This window comes from Aulonocara sp. 'chitande type north' Nkhata Bay, linkage group LG9, assembly GCF_057382095.1.
Source record: "Aulonocara sp. 'chitande type north' Nkhata Bay isolate Kocher_YH1m ecotype deep benthic linkage group LG9, A_spYH_male_GT1.1, whole genome shotgun sequence".
NCBI lineage: Eukaryota > Metazoa > Chordata > Actinopteri > Cichliformes > Cichlidae > Aulonocara > Aulonocara sp. 'chitande type north' Nkhata Bay.
This window is the reverse complement of record NC_141352.1, coordinates 31086876-31105293: the sequence shown is the minus strand read 5'-3', so window position 1 is coordinate 31105293 and position 18418 is coordinate 31086876. Positions and strand designations below refer to the sequence as shown.

The 18418-nt window shown below is 40.7% G+C and overlaps 4 protein-coding genes across 4 annotated transcripts in view; 3 read left to right on the top strand and 1 right to left on the bottom strand.

Moving 5' to 3' along the window:
- The window catches only part of LOC147322456 (myelin-associated glycoprotein-like), a 164845-nt gene that overhangs the window by 141385 nt on the left and 5042 nt on the right, over positions 1 to 18418 (bottom strand). The window lies entirely within an intron of this gene.
- On the top strand, positions 1992 to 2954 carry LOC147322459 (uncharacterized). The gene has a single exon (XM_086305245.1). It carries the CDS (start codon positions 1992 to 1994, stop codon positions 2952 to 2954), a length of 963 nt encoding a protein of 320 aa, XP_086161371.1.
- LOC147322458 (uncharacterized) lies at positions 2954 to 4008 on the top strand. The gene is made up of 2 exons (XM_086305244.1): positions 2954 to 3217; positions 3253 to 4008. Exons 1-2 carry the CDS (start codon positions 2954 to 2956, stop codon positions 4006 to 4008), a joined length of 1020 nt encoding a protein of 339 aa, XP_086161370.1.
- On the top strand, positions 13789 to 18388 carry LOC147322457 (myelin-associated glycoprotein-like). The gene is made up of 7 exons (XM_086305243.1): positions 13789 to 13828; positions 14058 to 14441; positions 16145 to 16450; positions 16520 to 16780; positions 16938 to 17025; positions 17186 to 17225; positions 18134 to 18388. Exons 1-7 carry the CDS (start codon positions 13789 to 13791, stop codon positions 18386 to 18388), a joined length of 1374 nt encoding a protein of 457 aa, XP_086161369.1.

Sequence of the window (18418 nt, the reverse complement as noted above, 5' to 3'; positions counted from 1 at the left end):
TGACCACACAGCTGAAATAGTAACTCAGTATACTCACATTACACATGCATCACAAATCAGATAGTTATGGTTATAGTATGTAATGGAAACTTACAGGCATGCGTGGGCAAAGGTTTCACCTCCACTGAGCACTTGGAGCAAACTAGCTGGGCATAACAACTTCCCAAGTGCCAACTGTGGCCACAAGAGGGTGCCAAATCATACAAACAAAAGCATATTACCACATTAAAGTTATACCAACACATTTACACTGAATCTGTTGACTGGAGAAAGGAAAAGAAAATAACACTTATTTGTTGAAACAGATTTATTGAAACATTCATCGCAGATTCTCTTAATGTAAATTTGAACAATGCGAAATACAGGGCTACTAAACACTTTTTTGTAATTTAAAGCTATTGCTTATTATTTTCACATGGGTCGTTGGGGGTGGGGGTGGGGGGGCATTTTTGCGTGCTTTAGAGACAGAAAAATTTACATCACAGGTCTCCAAAAACCCAGTTTCAAAACTGTTTTACATATCAATGCTAAGTAGCCACTCTTATATTGAGGCCAGAACTCTGACCAATAAAATAAAAAAGACATTTTGTCAAGTTATTTGTGTTGGATGCTAGCTACCTGCTAAGTTTAGATAATGTATTTGTTATGACCTGGGTGGCCGGTGTGTTTGAGGAGCGGACCCAAAAGCAGAAAAGAAGACGGAGAGTAATGAAGTTTAATAAAAAGCGAGCCTTTTATTCTGGCTGTTTAAAAAATGTAGAAACAAAAAGGCAATGGCGACAAATAAACTATAACCTGAACTAGTGAAGCTGAAGCTAGACATGGCATGTGTAGCCACAAAAGCTGGTAGGTCTAAATTTCCCACCAGAAAGTTCTTTCGTATGCAAGGAGGAGGGGAGCAAGTGAATAAGAGCGCAGGGCACAGAGACTAAACAGGTCTTAAACAGGCCATTTATTCCAGAGAAGGAAGAAAAAATGGACTTAACAAACACAATTTTAAAAGATTCATATACAATAAAAACGTTCTCTGCATGCTAAAACGCCTGCCGACAGCAATAAATACGCACTATTCAAGAAATAATACAATACAATGTTTCACATAAACTAACAATCCCCCCCAACCCCCTGATACCACTGTCCAGCCACGCTCGGGTGAATGTTCCTTTTATTTAAAACCAGGGAAGGAATTCCTCTTCTTAAATAGAGACCACGCAAGCCAGAAATCCACGGAGGAACCTCGTATCTCGGCCCTGTCTCTGCCTGAAGGGCGCGTTGCAGCCCAGCCCAGCTGCACTCCACAATTTGAGCTTGATTACTGTAAACGGAGCCTCCCTCGTAGTACCCCCTTGAAACAGACAGACATTGGCCAGCTACGTAGTCGGCATGGCCGCTGCGACCCTCCCCTGACAAAGCTGCACTGGGTGCACAAAAGTGGGGAAAGCGATTCTCACATACCTATGCAAGCATAGGTGCACCTCTGCCCTGCTGTCGATTACACGCGTCATCTCCCACTGTCACCCCTCTTGCAGGAATGGACTGGGTTGCTGTGTTACGGTGGCCGGTCCATCTGCAAATGACCCGTCGCACCCCAAGATCAGGCAACAGGTCCGCCCACAGTTCAACAGGCGCCTGCTATTGTCCGCCCAGTCCACAGTGGATTAACATCACTGAAACACTGAAACACTGAAACATGGAATATAAATATCAGGGTAAAACCATGCAAACAAAATCAGTACTGTACGCACCAATACACACTAAGATCAAAACAATACAAACCATAAAACAAACATAAATTTCCACTGTGAGACACCTGAACCTGAGAAAAACCGAGACTTGAGACAACATGAATTCCAGGAGATTCAATGTGTGGTGTACATTTACCTCACTGTAAATAAACCCACTGTTCATTTCATTAAGTCCAGCGTTTGGGTCCTTTCTCCAACATCCCCCACGGTCTGCCCCCCAGACCGTGACAGAACGATCCTGCCATTATGGGCCCAGCGGACTCAAGGACCGTCTCACAGGAGGAATTGCTCGCCCAGCTCTGGAAATACTGTCGGAGCATTATCCAGGCGGCAGATCCACATCAGAGACACTTACAGGTCGTATTTTTTGATTCCTTCTTATCATCAATCACCTCATCTGTGAGCTTTTTGGACATTAAGAGACTAATTTCGATTATAACCACGCTGAGGGAAAGTTCCTGTTTTGAGCTGTTTGGTTTGGGCTGTCCGGGCGAGGAGGATATGGCAACCTCCCTGGGAGCCCTTGCTGCCTATTTCTTTTTTCATAGGCTGATGGCCTCCCCGCCGTCGCTTGCAGCTCGCTTGTTGGACCCTCCATTGCGGGGGAAACGTTTCACACGCCCTCTGCACCTCACCACATCTCCACTCACCTCTGCGGCACCTGCTGAGTCAGCAGACCAAGGATCGGCAGCTCAAAATCACACAGCTGCTCTCCTGTCCGGCCGGCTGGTGGAACCTCAGCCTGATACGCTGGCCCCGGCATCGTTACAGAAGCGACGCTTGCGCCGCCGGCGTGCCTCACCGCAGTCAGACTCTAAAACTTTCCAACAGCCGGTTGTGGTGAGTCATATGGACAATTCTTCGTCACTCACCTCTACCGTTTACTCTGGGGCTATGTTTATACGGCCAGCTGCCCAGCCGGTAGCCAAAGCGCAGCCAGCGGCCCAGCTGGTCGCCGTACCACAGCCAATCGCCCAGCTAGTAATTCGGCCGTCACCTGCTGAATCATTCCCCGCGACATCTACCTCACCGCCTACCGTTTCATCCCGTTCACCATCTACACCACCCGCTGCTTCACCATCTGCAGCTGTAACACCGTCGTCATCTCATCCGCATGCAGTCACCCCTCAGCCATCTTCTCCACCAGCGGCAGCCTCCATTCCACTACCCACTCCAGCAGCCCTGACCTCACACGCGTCCAACGCCTGATGGACTGGGTAACTCACACCACCAACGCAAGGGCAAGAGTGGTGGGGTTAAATGCCATCGAGGCAATCCTGGAGGGAAGTCCCTACCTCGGCCAGCTTAAGGAAGTTTCCGCCTTCCTTCGCACCCTGCATGAAGCCCGGGGGGTAGTGCAAGCTCGGGAAACCCCAGACTTTGTCCAGCGGCAGCGGCTCGGCGAGCGGGAGCTCAGCATGCCCGAGCAGGAGCTCAGCGAGCGGGAGGAGCCGGAGATTCAATGGGGCACTGTGAGCCGGAGGAACTCAGCGAGCTAATGCTGGAGGAGCTCAGCGAGCTAATGCCGGAGGAGCTCGGCGAGCCGGAGGAGCACTGTGAGCCGGAGGAGCTCAGCGAGCTAATGCCGGAGGAGCTCGGCGAGCCGGAGGAGCACTGTGAGCCGGAGGAGCTCAGCGGGCTAATGCTGGAGGAGCTCAGCGGGCTAATGCTGGAGGAGCTCAGCGAGCTATTGCCGGAGGAGCTCGGCGAGCCGGAGGAGCACTGTGAGCCAGAGCAGCCCAGCGAGCCACCCACTGAGAAGCCCGCACCGCTGCTGGCGGACCTCAACGAGCCGGAGGGACCGGCGTTGCCAGCAGAGGAGCTCAGCGAGCTTGGTGAGCCCGCGGTGCCACCGGAGGAGCTCGGAGGTCCGGAGGGATCCGCTGAGCCAGAGCTGGAGGTCTGCGTGCCGGAGGGGCCGCCACGTCCTGCAGCCCGGCCGGTACATCGGGAATCGTGGGTGGTGCTGAGGCGGGAGCTGCAACCCCGCCGCCACCGGACCCGTGGCCGCCCGCCGGAGCAGCAACGCCGCCGCCACCGGACCCGTGGCCGCCTGCCGGAGCAGTCACACTGCCGCCACCGGACCCGTGGCCGCCCGCCGGAGCTGCAACGCCGTTGCCACCGGATCCGTGGCAGGCCGCCTGAAGCGTTCTGCTTCCATCACGGGGTTAGAGGTAGGCCACCTGAACTTTTTTGCCACCACTGCCTAACCCGCAGCGGGTCCCGCTTGTTTTGCCGTCCTGCAGATCGGCCGCCAACCTAACCCTAAATGATATGATACGACCCTGACCTCCGGCACCAGCTAAGCAGCTCCCTTGCGCCCCCCGACCTCTCCTGCTTGGCTGCTTTCCTCCAGGGAGCAGGAACGGGTGCAGGCACCTGCTGAGCACCAGTCACTCCCACCTGCAAGGTGGGTACTGGTGCAGAGGTAGACTTTTCCCTGGCTGGCCTCACACACTGGACCGGCACAGGTGCGGATCTAGAGAGCTGGCATGGTGAAATGATCTCTTGCCACTCCTAGTGCCACTCTAGTTTTGCATTTGAAAGTGTTGTTTATTAAGATAAGATAGCATTAACACTTTGAAAGCGGAATGAAGGTGAGTGTTATTAACACTCTGTGTGCCGCGTCTCCAAATCACATGACCGACATGCAATTAAGCTGACGTAGCAACAAGCTGCAACCATGCTGAGTCTCTATTTCAGCTTGTGTTGAAAGTTCAGACTTCAAAGTAAACTACAGTTAATAATAAGATTAACAGTTCATCTTCATATTTTAATGTAACATCTGTAGCTTTACTGCAGAGTTTTCAGTTTGAAGAGCTCTGGATGGAGCACATTTGTTGATCAAATGGTTTGATGAAGGACTCTCGCTAGCTTTGTCCAAGTAAAAGGTTTAACAGTACTTTCATAAACAGCGCTGTGTTTTCTTTCGTACACTTAAAAAATGTTTTCTTTCAATTAACACGAGCTCGCTGTGTTGGCCGACAGACTTCAGGTCCACATTAAATGATTACAACATCATCACTGCTGCTGTTTTGTTATCAGTCCTTTTGTTTAAAAAGTGGGGTCTGCATGAGCTTAATATTGCCATACTTTTAATTGACACGTGTGCTTCTTGAAACGTTTCTGTTGCAGGTCTGTGCCAGTGAAACTTTACATTTACTTGGTGACAACTGAGCTACAGAGCTACAGATTAAACAGGCCAGGCAACAGTAACCTGACTTCCATTACGTATCGGGAAGAATTCCGTGGACTCATTGTCAGACTCTACACTGGTGCAGCGGGTCATCGGTTTCTCCTGGTGCACGAGAATGCCATGTGGCAAAGATATGTAGGCAATTACTTGCCCCCACGCTCACCTGATCTAAATCCAAGGGAAGACCTCTGCAACATTATGTATCAGTCCATCTGACATAACCAGACTATGTAGGAGCTCAGTAATGACCTGGTCCAGATCTGGGATCCAGGACACCATCCACTGTCTCATTAAGACCACACCCCAAATTGCCAGGCATGAGAACAAGCATACGGATGATATACAAACTACTGAGTACCATTTTGAGTGGCTGCAATGAAGTTTGAGCAAAAATATCCTGCTGCATCATTTTTTCTATTTTGATTTGTGGGGCTTCTTTGAATTAATCCCTGTGTAGGCTGGAAATGTTAACTTCCATCAAACAATGTGGCTTCCTTTGTCTCTAACACAGTACTTGCCCGATATTAGAGGTGAGTGGATCGATCCAAATATCAATATTATCGATACCAACACTAGTATTGGTATTGGATTGATACTAGCACCACTGGATCGATACTTTGCTTCTATCCTTCAAGGTCAGTATGTAGCCTGCTGAACTGTGTTAATTATTTCTTTGCAAAAAATAAACCTCAAGCATGCACTATGAAAAATGCGGAACCTTTTTGTGTGCTATAGAGACAGAAAAAAACCCAGTTTCAAAACACATTAAAACCTGAAAGGTGTGTTTTGTTGTGTTAGCTAATTATTGTAGAAAATAACAATTGTGATATAGTGGTGATTAAACTGTGTTCAGAATTTGCAAATTGAGAATTCATCTCCTAAGCAATGGCACACTACTCTCCCTCAATTAGCTGCCTAAATACTGGCCCTGTATTTACTTGGTATTGGATCAAAATTTACCAAAATTTGGAGTGTGGCACAGAACTGCTGTGAATGAGGGAAAGTGTGAATGTTGATTTTTTTTTTAAATGTCCAGGCAAGTATATACATTTTAAATAACAAGATATAATGATACCAATTAACAGAAAGCTTCAGGTTCTTTATATCTATATTATAATTCTTCATAATTAAACAATAAGAACAAGTAGTCTGATGTCCTCTAATAATTATGGAGCTATAATTTAAAATACAGTAATAACACATTAAATGTATGTACAAAATATCAGAATCAGATCACTATCGTTGATACCACCTTGAATTTTGCTTTGTATTGCACATAACTAACCCATATCAGTTTGATATTTCCCCCCATTAACCTCTGATATGTTTTCAATCTTCCTTTAATGTTTTTGAGCGGTGTATAAAACGCTGTGAAAAAGTGTTTCCCTCCTTCCTCATATCCAATTTTTTGTATGTTTGTCGCACTTAAATGTTTCAGATCACTAAACAAATGTAAATATTAGACAGAGATAACACAAGTAAACACAAAATGCAGTTTCTAAATGAAGGTTTTTATTATTAAGGGGAAAAAAGAATTTCAAACCTACACAGCAAATTCAAAAGTGTTAAATTTTTTGGTGTTAATAGTCTCCTTGCAAAAGTAGAGTTAATTTTACTCTAAGCAGAGTCACATTCTTTTAATGTAACTCTGAGGTGTAAAATGATAGTAGTTAAAATCGAGTGTTAAAAATGAGTGTTTCTCTGTCAAATCTGGAGGTGTTAAAATGGAAACATTAACTCTTGACCTCTTAACTCTGAACTCCTAGAGGGGCTATGACACCAACAGAGTACATTCACAGACTCCGCCCTCAGCACGGCTCTAATCGAAGCTGAAGTGAAGCCGTTTCAGAACATTTTGCTCTACATATTTGAGTTGTTTGCCATGCTTGGTAAGTCATTTTTTCAAAGATTGTTTCAATTATTATTATGAGCTTTTACTTCTGTGGCTCTTTGGAGTTGAGACAAAGCTGTGTGAAAGGCATTAGCCATGTTGCTCGCTGATAGCATAATATTCTGTTTTAGCTAGCTGAATATGGAACGCCAGGACTGCCATAATGAATTAATTAAATACACCATTAAATAATTAATTAAATGTGGCAATAATTAATTAAAATTGGAATTAATTAATTAAATAAATAGTTATGACACATGTAATTAATTAATTATTGACACATTTAATTAATTATTTATGTATTTCACATTTTAATTAATTATTGACACATTTAATTAATTATTGACACATTTAATTAATTATTTAATGATATATTTATTTATTTCATTTTGGCAGTCCTGAAATAATTTTATCTGTCAGCCTCACCCATCAAACTCAGGGGGCGGGGTTAACGCTGCCCATGCAGCTTCTCTAACATTTGATTGGTTGCCGTGCAAAGTAAGTCAAAACAGGTCGATCCTAGAAAATCGATTGCTTGTGTAAACTTGGGGCAGCCAGTTATCCCAGAATGCAGATCAAATCACAGGCAGCAATGGTGGTGGTTTAGTTTTAAAATACCCCGTTTTTCTGTCACCAGCTACACTTTTAACAGTGTTTTAGCCGCGAATGTCGCGACGTATGTCTGGTCAGGTTGTCAACATAGAACATGTTTGCAAAAGTGCTCAGATGTTTTCAGAGATTTCACTAGCTCTGCTAACAGTTAGCATGCAGAGTGCACCGAGGGGGTTACGTTAACCGGTTTGTTTACATATTCCACTCTCCGTGTTCCACATGTTGCATTCGCAGATTCTCATTTTCACCGAACGATCGTCTCTTTCCGCCTGGTCTTGTGTCTCTGTGCTTCTGTAACATAAAGAACGAGCTGACATTTTTCTCACGAAACCAGCGATCAGCTCAACAGACCCTCAGTTTACCTGCATGCATCCTCCTCCTCATCTGTCAGCTGTTTAACACCTGCTGCTAATTCAAGAAACACGCCTAGTTACCTGGTGATAGTCACAGTTTAACTGGGCAGCCGGTGCTCGATATAACGCAATGTCAGCGCATTTTTCTGCACAAGATAAGTAAATATAGTGTTTTCCCCGAGCGCAGAGCTGCTGGAGCTCGTTTCCTTACAGAGCACTTTATAGGCGAACAGCTTTATCAGCGGCTGATGTCCAATCACCGGCACACAGCTTTCAAACCTCAGCTGAGTTTTAGCTCTCAGTGGTTAAACGCTGGACTTCATTCACTCAGGTTCTGTCTGTCGGGTCACGTTTACTTCGCTGTTTTATTTACAACTGAGCAAATCGGTTTGGCTGAGGTTAAAGTTACGTTTCATAACTGCATAGTTTCACAGACGTTTAATGGTTCACTGGCACATGTGTTAGACTGAACTATCATCTAAATATCATCTGTTTTTTAATAGTTATTCAACTGTATTCTAAGCACCAGCTGTCTGTTAGAATGTGATTTTTTTTCTCTCTCTGTTGGCAGAGGTATAAAAATGCGCAGGAAAATCTGACATGCATGGCGAACTTCACCGACGATATTTAGGGAGGAATAAACACACATCAAACATAAATGAACCATTTGCCTGTCTCCATAATTGAGAGAATTTTCTCTTCTTATGTCAACACTCTCTCTCTCTTTTTTTTTTCTTTTTTTTTGCTTTTTCGGTCATGTTATGTTTACCTGTCAAAGGCTTGTTACAAACTATGAAACACATTGTGCAGACTTCTGGATGTTAGAAGAAAACTAATACTGCTCATGAATGAGACTAAAGGCAGGAAGGTGTCCTTTAAAACTAAACATGTTAATAGGACCTCCCTGTTTATATCATAGTTTATGATATAGCACGTGTATTTCAGTAATAGCCTGCTGAGGCCACTATACGTGCTGGCCTCATATCAAATGTGAAGGCAGACTGAGTCTATGTTTGACGTTTTTTATATCTAATCTTCCTTTTCAAACATTTAAACAGCAGCGAGTCTGCAGCTGAGGGAATACAAATTCAAATTGTCGGAACAGGTTTGCTCGTTTCTTGGATTCATTTGGTGATTTATTAAATGTATAACTGTTATTCTAATCTGCTGCTGAGTCTCTTACACTTTTCTTTATGCTGTATATTTTCACGTCTCTGGAATAGTTGGCAGTTAGATAGTCAGCTGGGAAACTTTGTGTTAACTCATGGAGCTGAGGATATCGTGGATATGCTGACCTCGCTGCGTGGTGTACAGAGCGAGGTCAGCATGATTAATATTCACAATAAAAATATTAGCCGAACATCATGAAGTCTGTATGTGCGAGTAGTGTCGAACAACCTTTGTACAGTTAAAGCCAGCAGTTACTACATGACGGAAACACCAACGTTATCTCTTTTATGTGTTTATACACAGGTCACGCTGATTACTGAACAAAAACCCAAAGATCAGATGTTAAACAGATTTATTTGCTCTCTCTCCTCCTTAAACATGTTTTTAATGTTAGTTATAATTCAGAATTGGCGACTGAAACACGTAGGACACATAAGAACATCAGGAAATAAAACACCGATAAATATAACCTCAGTAAAAGAAGTCAGCGGGGGTTACTACAGCTGTGTACCGGGGCCTGCGCTTTGTCGGTGGGATTGCTTGCGAGGCGAGCGGGTCTATCCCACGCTTTGCCGTGAGACTGGGCAGACATCTCCGAAATCATCGAAACACTTTTGCAAAGAGGCTGTATCTTGACAAACCGACCAGACACATGAAGATTAAACCACTACATTCTCGGCTAAAAAAAATATTAAAACGGTATTTGGTAACACACAAACAGGGTTTTTCAAAGCTCAGTTCTGTTAGCTTCCACATGCCGGTTGTTGTGTGCTAGAAACAATGGCCACCAGGCCAAAGCAATGGTTTTGACTCGATCAGCGTTAACCCCGCCCCCTGAGTTTGATGGGTGAGGCTGACAGATAAAATTATTTCATGATGAGAGCCAGGCGCCAGGACTGCCAAAATGAAATAAATAAATATATCATTAAATAATTAATTAAATGTGTCAATAATTAATTAAATGTGTCAATAATTAATTAAATGTGTCAATAATTAATTAAAATGTGAAATACATAAATAATTAATTAAATATGTCAATAAATAATTAATTAAATGTGTCAATAATTAATTAAAATGTGAAATACATAAATAATTAATTAAATGTGTCAATAATTAATTAATTACATGTGTCATAACTATTTATTTAATTAATTAATTCCAATTTTAATTAATTATTGCCACATTTAATTAATTATTTAATGGTGTATTTAATTAATTCATTATGGCAGTCCTGGCGTTCCATAGCTGAAAGGTATTGTTTGCGGGCAAATACCACAGCCTTGAAAAAAAGCTTGCATGTGAATTTTCAGTCAAACTTTTGGTCAAATACACCTAAAACAATGTCTAGAATGTGAAATGTTGGTATAATGGTGCTACTTGAAGCCTGAAAACGATCGCCCATAAAAAAACAAAACAAAACGAGCAAACAGCAGTAGCAGACGTCCTGACTGGGTTCTACGTTAGCATTTAGATCCCTCCAGAGTTTTGTGCACACGGTTTAGGTAAAAATGAAAAAGGTTTTACATTTAGTTCAGTATTACCTGTTGCCTGTGTCCTTGTCTTTTGGGAAAATACTTTACACAAGTAATGGCTCAAAGAGGATTCCTTTTTTTTTCTTTTACTGTGCTGCAATTGATTACTGGATTATTTGTGCCATTAATTAGTGTCAACTAATTTTTATTCGATCTCCGCACAGGATATGCTTGTGAAGATGGAATATGGGGGAGAGCAGAAGTGTGTTGAAGTTCCACAAAGGGATGAATGAAGGACATGCATATTGTATTGAAGAAATAAGTGATGAGAATGCTGTTATTTGCATTTACCATGTCAGACCTTTTGATAAACAAAATTCTAATGAAAGTGAGAACATGTATACTGTTACATCTTTCAGAAAATGTTTTGAAATTGTGGTGCACAGTTCAGAATAAATGTTTTTCAAAAACCATTGCATCTTTTTAGTAAATGTTTATTTCCAAAAGAAATTTCTAGAAGTTCAGAACAGTAAAATTCCCGCTTTTTAGAATGAATTAGAAGATAACTCTTACGTAGTTAAACTAAAATACTCTTTGAGAGTTAATATATAAACTCTTAACACCCAGTGTTAAATTATCAACTCCAGACAGATTTGGTGTTTAACACTAAATCAGAGTTAACGTACCAACTCTCCAAAAAGAGTTAAATTAACACTCTCTGGTGTGGACCCATATAGACACTTTAATAGTGTTGAAATCAAATCCGACAGTGTTAATTTGGACATGCTGGATTTGCTGTGTACCTGTGTGAAAATCTTCCTAAATATATTAGCTGGTTGGGCCACCCTTAGCAGCGACAACTGCAATCAAGCATTTGTGCTAACTAGCAATGTCTTTTTAGCAGTTGTCTTTTATGAAGCTTTGGAGGAATTTTGGCCCACTCATCTTTGCAGAATTGTTCCAATTCAGTCACATTGGAGGGTTTTTGAGCATGAACTGTCTGTTTAAGGTCATGCCACACCATCTCAGCGTCATTGAGTTTAGTCTTAGACAAGGCCTTAAAAAGCTCTTTATTTCGTTTCTTTTAAGACATTCAGAGGCAGACTTGATGGTTTATTTTTGATAATTGCCCTGCTGCAAAACCTGTGTGCTTCAGCTTGAGGTCATGAACAGATGACCAGACTTTGTACTACAGAAGAGCAGAGATGGAGCTGTGAATCTGAAGTATCTGAAGATTTAACAGGGGTCTAACCCTATATAGGAAATTGTGAGAGAAACTTTTTCCTGCACTTCTGTAATTTTTAGGTTTTTAGTTTTATTTATGAAGTAAATGTCTTTATTAATACAAAGCATCACACACCCCTGGCATTTTATATTGCCTCCACATATTTCCAGTTGTCTCTATTTGGGAGTGATCCTTTCTCTAAAGAAAACAAACCCTGCTCCTGCTGCAGGTATTACTATGTTAATGTTAGTTAGAAAAACTGCTTTAAACCCTGTTTGGACATTAGACTTTAATGTTGTTTAGACTTTAATAAAGATGTAACTGGTTAGTATATGATGTATCTGATGACTGATATGGTATGAAATTTACACTTCAGTGGTTTTCTTCTCGTCAGAGAGCTCTGAGTTTGATTCGTGTGTTCATATATGGGCATAAAAGGCTGACTAAATCACTAGAGATCATATTTAGATGACATCATGTGTGGAAGAAAGGAAATTGCAAAGGTTTGTCACAGAAATTTGTGTGCCTGTACTCACACAGGTGGCAGAAACTTTGACTGATAACAAACTTCCCCAATGTGTTTAAATGTTTCTGCTTTTATTTAATCAGTCATTTATTGGTTGATAAATAGATTTACATGTCAGCCAAAAGCTGCCATATAAATGGGTTTCTCCATTAATCTGGAGTGGTTTTTTCTATGACCCAAGAGGAGAGAAGGATATGTAAACACAAGTGAAGGCTACGAAGAACTCTACACTGAGGTGAAGAAAATACGAGAACTGTAGTGAAGTAGCATAACATTAACAAGAAATATGAAACCTATAAATGTGTCTCTTTTACAGTTTAGTGAAATTACACAAACAACATCCTGCCACTTTTTAAGTTCAGTTTTTGTCTTAACTTCACCTGTAATAACTGTTTTCAGGTGATTTCTTGTGGTTATAACAAGAAGCAGAAGTTGAAGGAGGAACTCTTTTTTTTTTTCACAAAAACAGAAATAGTTCTGCAAAATGTACTCTCCACATACTTCAGCTTTTTAAATTTGAGTCTTTATGTTCCTGCCAACATGTTTTGTATCTTCTTATGGGATTTGTTATTCATATGGGAGCTTGAAATCTTGAAATAAATGTCCAGCTACCATTGGGTGAAACTCTGTAGGCTATGGATGTATACAAAAAGTGTGACATGTTGTTAAAAGTGATCAGAATGTTCAGTAAGACAAGAAAAGCACTGTGTAAATCCAGCCAGCAAACTGAGAAGAAACATATCAAAAAGGGGGTTTGGGGGCTCAAATGATTAAATTGGAACCTGAGCTATTATTTCAATGAGTGTTGGAAACACACATGAAAAATTTCCCACCACTGCTTTGAATGTGCAGACTATAGTAGTTTGAAATAAGCAGTGCTTGTCTGGGGTAACACAGGCCGTGATACTGTGTGATAACACGTTTGGCTCCAAAAACAATTATTATAAAAATAAATTTATGTTACAGAATGATTGTGAGCCAACAGCATGTCTCAGGAGTGAGATATAATATTTTAAAAGTCTTTATTTAAGGGAAAAATGCAAGGTCAAAAAGTCAAAGCAGCCAATAGTCACAAATAATGAAGATCAGATTGTAGGACAGAAAAAAGTGATCGGATAAAACAAAGTAAGAAGACAACTGAAATGAGCGACTCTGAGTACAAGGGACATAATGAAGGAATGAGGAACAGGTTAGTGTGTGAGTGAAGGGTCAGCACAGGTGAATGTGGAGGCAGGCAGGTGGGAGTGGCAGTGTCTGAAGTGTCAGCAGAGTGCATGATGGGAACATAAAAAGCAGATTGACTGAATAAAGAAAAACAGAAAACTAACAGTTTGCTTTGACATTACAACATCTAAACAGAGAAGTGTTTCACTCGCTCTGTTTCTGCTGAAATGACACATTGACTTTTACTTTGTCGTCTCTCGTCTGTAGCAGTCTGATCATTAGGTAAGACATTTGTTTTAAAATTTGAGCAATTGTGCATGTTACAAAAAACCCAAACACCTTATGAAAGATAATTTCTAGTTTGATATTTTATTTGTGTAATTATGTATTTTCTTTATACAGGTGATTTGTTTTGTGTCCAGTCTGTGAACATCATGACAGGCATCATGTTACTGAGTCTCCTCTTTATTCCAAGTGAGCCGTCTCATTACAGTCATTTACAGTCTGACAGATCAGTGCAGATAGAGAAACTTTACAAAGTCACCCACTTTATATTTGTAAGTTAAGTGAAACATTTTGTACCGAAGGTGTGGACAGAACAGGAGAAAAAAGCAAACCCACGACACTTAAAGTCAGTTTTGTAAATATGAATTTTCTCTTCATTTAGATTTGCACATTTTAATTTTGCTCTCTGGATTCCCAGACTCTTTGGCTGCTTGTCCTGATTCTACAAACCTGTTCATCACTGCACCAACAGAGATGGAAGCTCTGAGTGGATCTTGTTTACAAATCCCATGTAGCTTTAGTGATGCTGGACCAGTAAAGTTTGACAGCACAAGACCTGTGTTTGGAGTGTGGATTAAAAATAATTCTGATATTTTTGCACATCCAGAAAATGTGATTTTCAACAACAGTGGGACAGTTAACATCTATCCAATGAATATTACAGGAAACCTGAAGGAGAAAAGCTGCACCACTCTGTTTTCCAATTTAACCACAAATTATACAAACACATACTACTTCAGAATTATGAACTGGCCGTTCCGAGCAACAGCTTCTTGTGATCCTCTTAAAATAACAATTAAAGGTAAGAGAGTTTAATTTCATTCTTATTAAGAATATAAAGTCCAATCATTAGCAGTTTAAACATCAAAAAGCATTATGGTCAAATAAAGAGGCTGATATCACTCTGTTTATTTGCCCACAACTGTAAAGTGAACTGGAATGCAGAATATTATAATAATATTATAATAATATTATATTTTGTATTCTTTATTGTGAACAGTAAAATTGGGATTCGTTCAAAAATACCTTTAAAAAGTATTTAACAGTGCTCTGCAGTAAATATAGGTTTTAAAAATCTGTACTGCACACTGTCAACAGATATATTTACCACATATTACTCAAACCTCCTTGAGGTCAATACCAGTTGTTCAGAAGACCTTAATCAGCTTGTGCAAAGCCCTTAAAAATGAACACAACTTCAGCAAAACTGCAAGAAAACTGAAAATTAAAAATCAAAGAGAAGAAATCATTCAAATGAATAAGTAGTGACTCCTTCACAAGCTACTGCTGCATCAACACAAACTAACTTCCTGACACAAATCTATCTTTACATCTCTTTCCCAACATTCCCTGCACTTAGAGGGGACGCAAAAGGAGAAATCCTTTCTGTTAGTGATTAAAAACTTAAACAGTTTTTGCATATTTGTCACTTCTGCATGTTTGAAATGAAATAAAGTTCACGATTAAACAAATATAACCTAAGTAAATTTAAACATTCACTTTTTAATGGTCATTTTATGTATTTGGGGACATCCAGGGTTTAGGCAGACCTATCTGACCCTGTATGAAAAATGGCACTTTCTTTAAAAACACATCACAACCACATTTTCCAAAATTTTCCAAGCAAGACCAAAGCATTACATTTTTAGGGGGATGTAAGCCTGAGTTTGTTTGTTCTTTTTTTTTTTCTTGCTGGTGCGTTTTGGACCTTTGTCCTGCTGCATAACCCAAGTGAGCTTCAGGGCACAAACAATTGGCTGGAGATTTTTCTTCAGAATTTTCTGGTAGAGATCAGAGTTCATGGTTCCATCAATTAAGGAAAATCATCCTGAAGCAGCCTCAGACTGTCACACAACCACCACAATGTTTGATTGTTGGTATAATGTTCTCTTGATGAAATGCTTTGTTAGTTTTATGCCCGTTGTAACAGGAAATTTCAAGTTTCATCTTGTTACTCGAAAGAGTATTTTTGGCAGATGTAAGTTGTGCCTTTGTGTTCTGTTAGCTCTATTTATTTTCTCCTTAAACTTTCCCATGGAGACCATTTATTGCCCAGTTGCGTATTCTTATTTTTGAATCATGAACTCTGACCCTAACTGAGAAAAGGGAGGCCTGCAGTTCTTTGGATGATGTTCTGGGGTCTTTTGTGAACTCCTGGATGAATCATAAATACACTCTTGAGTAATTTTGGAAGGTTGGCAAGAAACTTCACCACTGTTCCAGATTTTATCCATTTTGTGGATAATGGTTCTCACTGTGGTTCATGCGGCATCACAAAGCCTTAGAAATGCTTTTGTAATCCTTACAGCCTATAACATGTCAATGACTTTGTTTCTCAGCTGGGTCTTTAAATCATGGAATAATGTGCTGCTGTTTGAGGAGTAGTCTGGGAGTAGTCAGTAATTGTCACATCTTGTATTGTTTTTATTCAATGTTGTCACGTTTTTCTATCCTTTTCTTGACTGTATTATCAGTGTACAAACTGTGTTTAATGTGAAACCACAGATTCTCCTTGGAGGCCCAATATTACAATCCCAGGTGATCTGAAGGAGAAGGAGTCTGTCACTATAACCTGCTCAGCTCTCACTCCCTGTCCACACTCCCCTCCTCAACTCACCTGGAATCTCCAACAAGACTCTCCTAACGAAATAGAGGAAAACACAGATGGAAGCTTTACAACTAAAATCCAGCAGAACATCACTCTGTCAGACACATATGATGGAAAGAAGATCAGCTGCTCTGCCAGATATCCTGTGAACCAAGGAAACGACACCAAGACAGCAAAGACAGAAGAGACTCTCAGTGTTTCATGTAAGACAATCAGAGTTTGTTGTTGAACTGAATCCCATCGGACAACATGATTTATGTTTTTCTCTCCAGATGCTCCTAAAGACACCTCAGCATCCATCAGTCCATCAGGTTTGGTGTCAGCAGGCAGCTGGGTGAACCTGACCTGCTCCAGCAGAGCCAAACCTCCAGTCAGCAACTTCACCTGGTTCAAGAAGAGCAGAGATGGAGCTGTGAAAGTATCTGAAGGAGAGATTTACAGCTTCAATGTAACAGATGGAGGAGTTTATTACTGTGTGGCAACTAATGATCTGGGTAATCAGACATCAGCAGAGATTCATGTGACTGTTGGAGGTAAAGGCTAAAGTCATAAATGTGTTAGATATTCTCCAAAATGTTCCTTTTTTTCTTTTTCTTTCATCTAACTTCAGGTTGTGAACAAGAACAGCCTCGATCAATGAGTCAACATTAAATCATGCTTTATTTGTTTTTTACTTGCTGTTTTCTGTAGGTCATGTTTCATCCCAGTGTCCACGTATAGGAGGAATCATTGGAATCATTGTACTCTTAATCTTACTCTGTTTGATTGTCTTTGTTTGGTAAGTATCGTCTATCTAAGCAAAACACATGAGTCAGTTAGTTAATTTTATTTTTACCTTATAATAAAGACTGTTTTTTCCATCACACTTGACTTTGCTCAAACATATATTTAAACTAAAACAGAATATAGTTAATACAACTGTCTCTGACGTCTTCCAGGTGGTTGAAGTCAAAGCATCAAACTCAACAACAGACTCAGGTAAGAAAACTGAAATACAACACGACCTGTAGTGTTACCTGACTCTTCAGAAAAGTATTTATTGTAATACTTCTATCAGAGCAGTCTAACTATTTAACACTTTTGTTGTCTTCACATTCTATACATAGCTGTTGCTCTCAGGGTCAGAATTGTCCCATTATCACCAAAGATCTAAAATAAAGCCATTTAATTTTAAATGCCAACACCATTTTGCATGGAAAAAACCTATATGTGAATACCAGAGTTTTCCTTTTTCCCAGTGCAGAATGACTGCATTCATCCAGTTGCAACCACTCATTATTATCTTAAGAAAGCTGCCACATTATGTGTTTCTCTACAGCAACACATAACAAACATTTATGTCTGAATGGAACCAGCTGCCTGTTGGGTGTTACTTCAGTGCTAGGGTTGTAGAGTTATGGCAGCCACTTCACTCAATTGTCCCAGACCTCTCTTACGGCGGGGCATTAGTATATCTGGAATGTGTTTACAATGCTTCACTTGTCACACGCCTTATTCCTAAATGGATTGATCCATATCTGCCATCTCCAGAATGGCATGTTGTTTTCTGATAGCTAGTGAGATTACCAGATGAAATGTTTGGACAATTTTCTCAAAAGGGGAAACTGCATATATTTTGGGTCGTAGAGTCATCTCTGTGACATTTAGTGGTGCCATGCTCCCCTAGTTGTCATATGATGGTGTGGATTATGTTATCTTGCCATTTTTTGTTATACCCTTTGAATTTGAAAAACCAACATCTAAGGGGTTTTCTGTTGTTAAACACATTTTAATGCCGTTTTTGAAACAAGGAAAAAAGGAAGGTTAATGTAAAATGTCTAAAAACATGAATAAGAATAGACCCAACTCACAGAATCATAGAACCTTCTGTTGTTTTATTTCAACAGATTCAAATAACTGAACGTCAGGTTGATGAAGAGCCAGCAAGTAAAACAGAAGGAGAGGAAGAAAACATCCATTATGGAGAGATCAATTTCTCTACGCTGGGATACGAAGTGCCCTCTGACTCAGTGCGGGACAGAGGTGAGCAGCAGGATACGGTGTACGCACAGGTCAACAAGCCAGAAAACAGCTCAACACAGAGTGCTCTTGGCCAAGAGGAACTTTTTCCTGAAGAAAAATTGAGAACTATAGTGGAATAACAAGAAGAAACTCGTCCAAATGACTGCAAG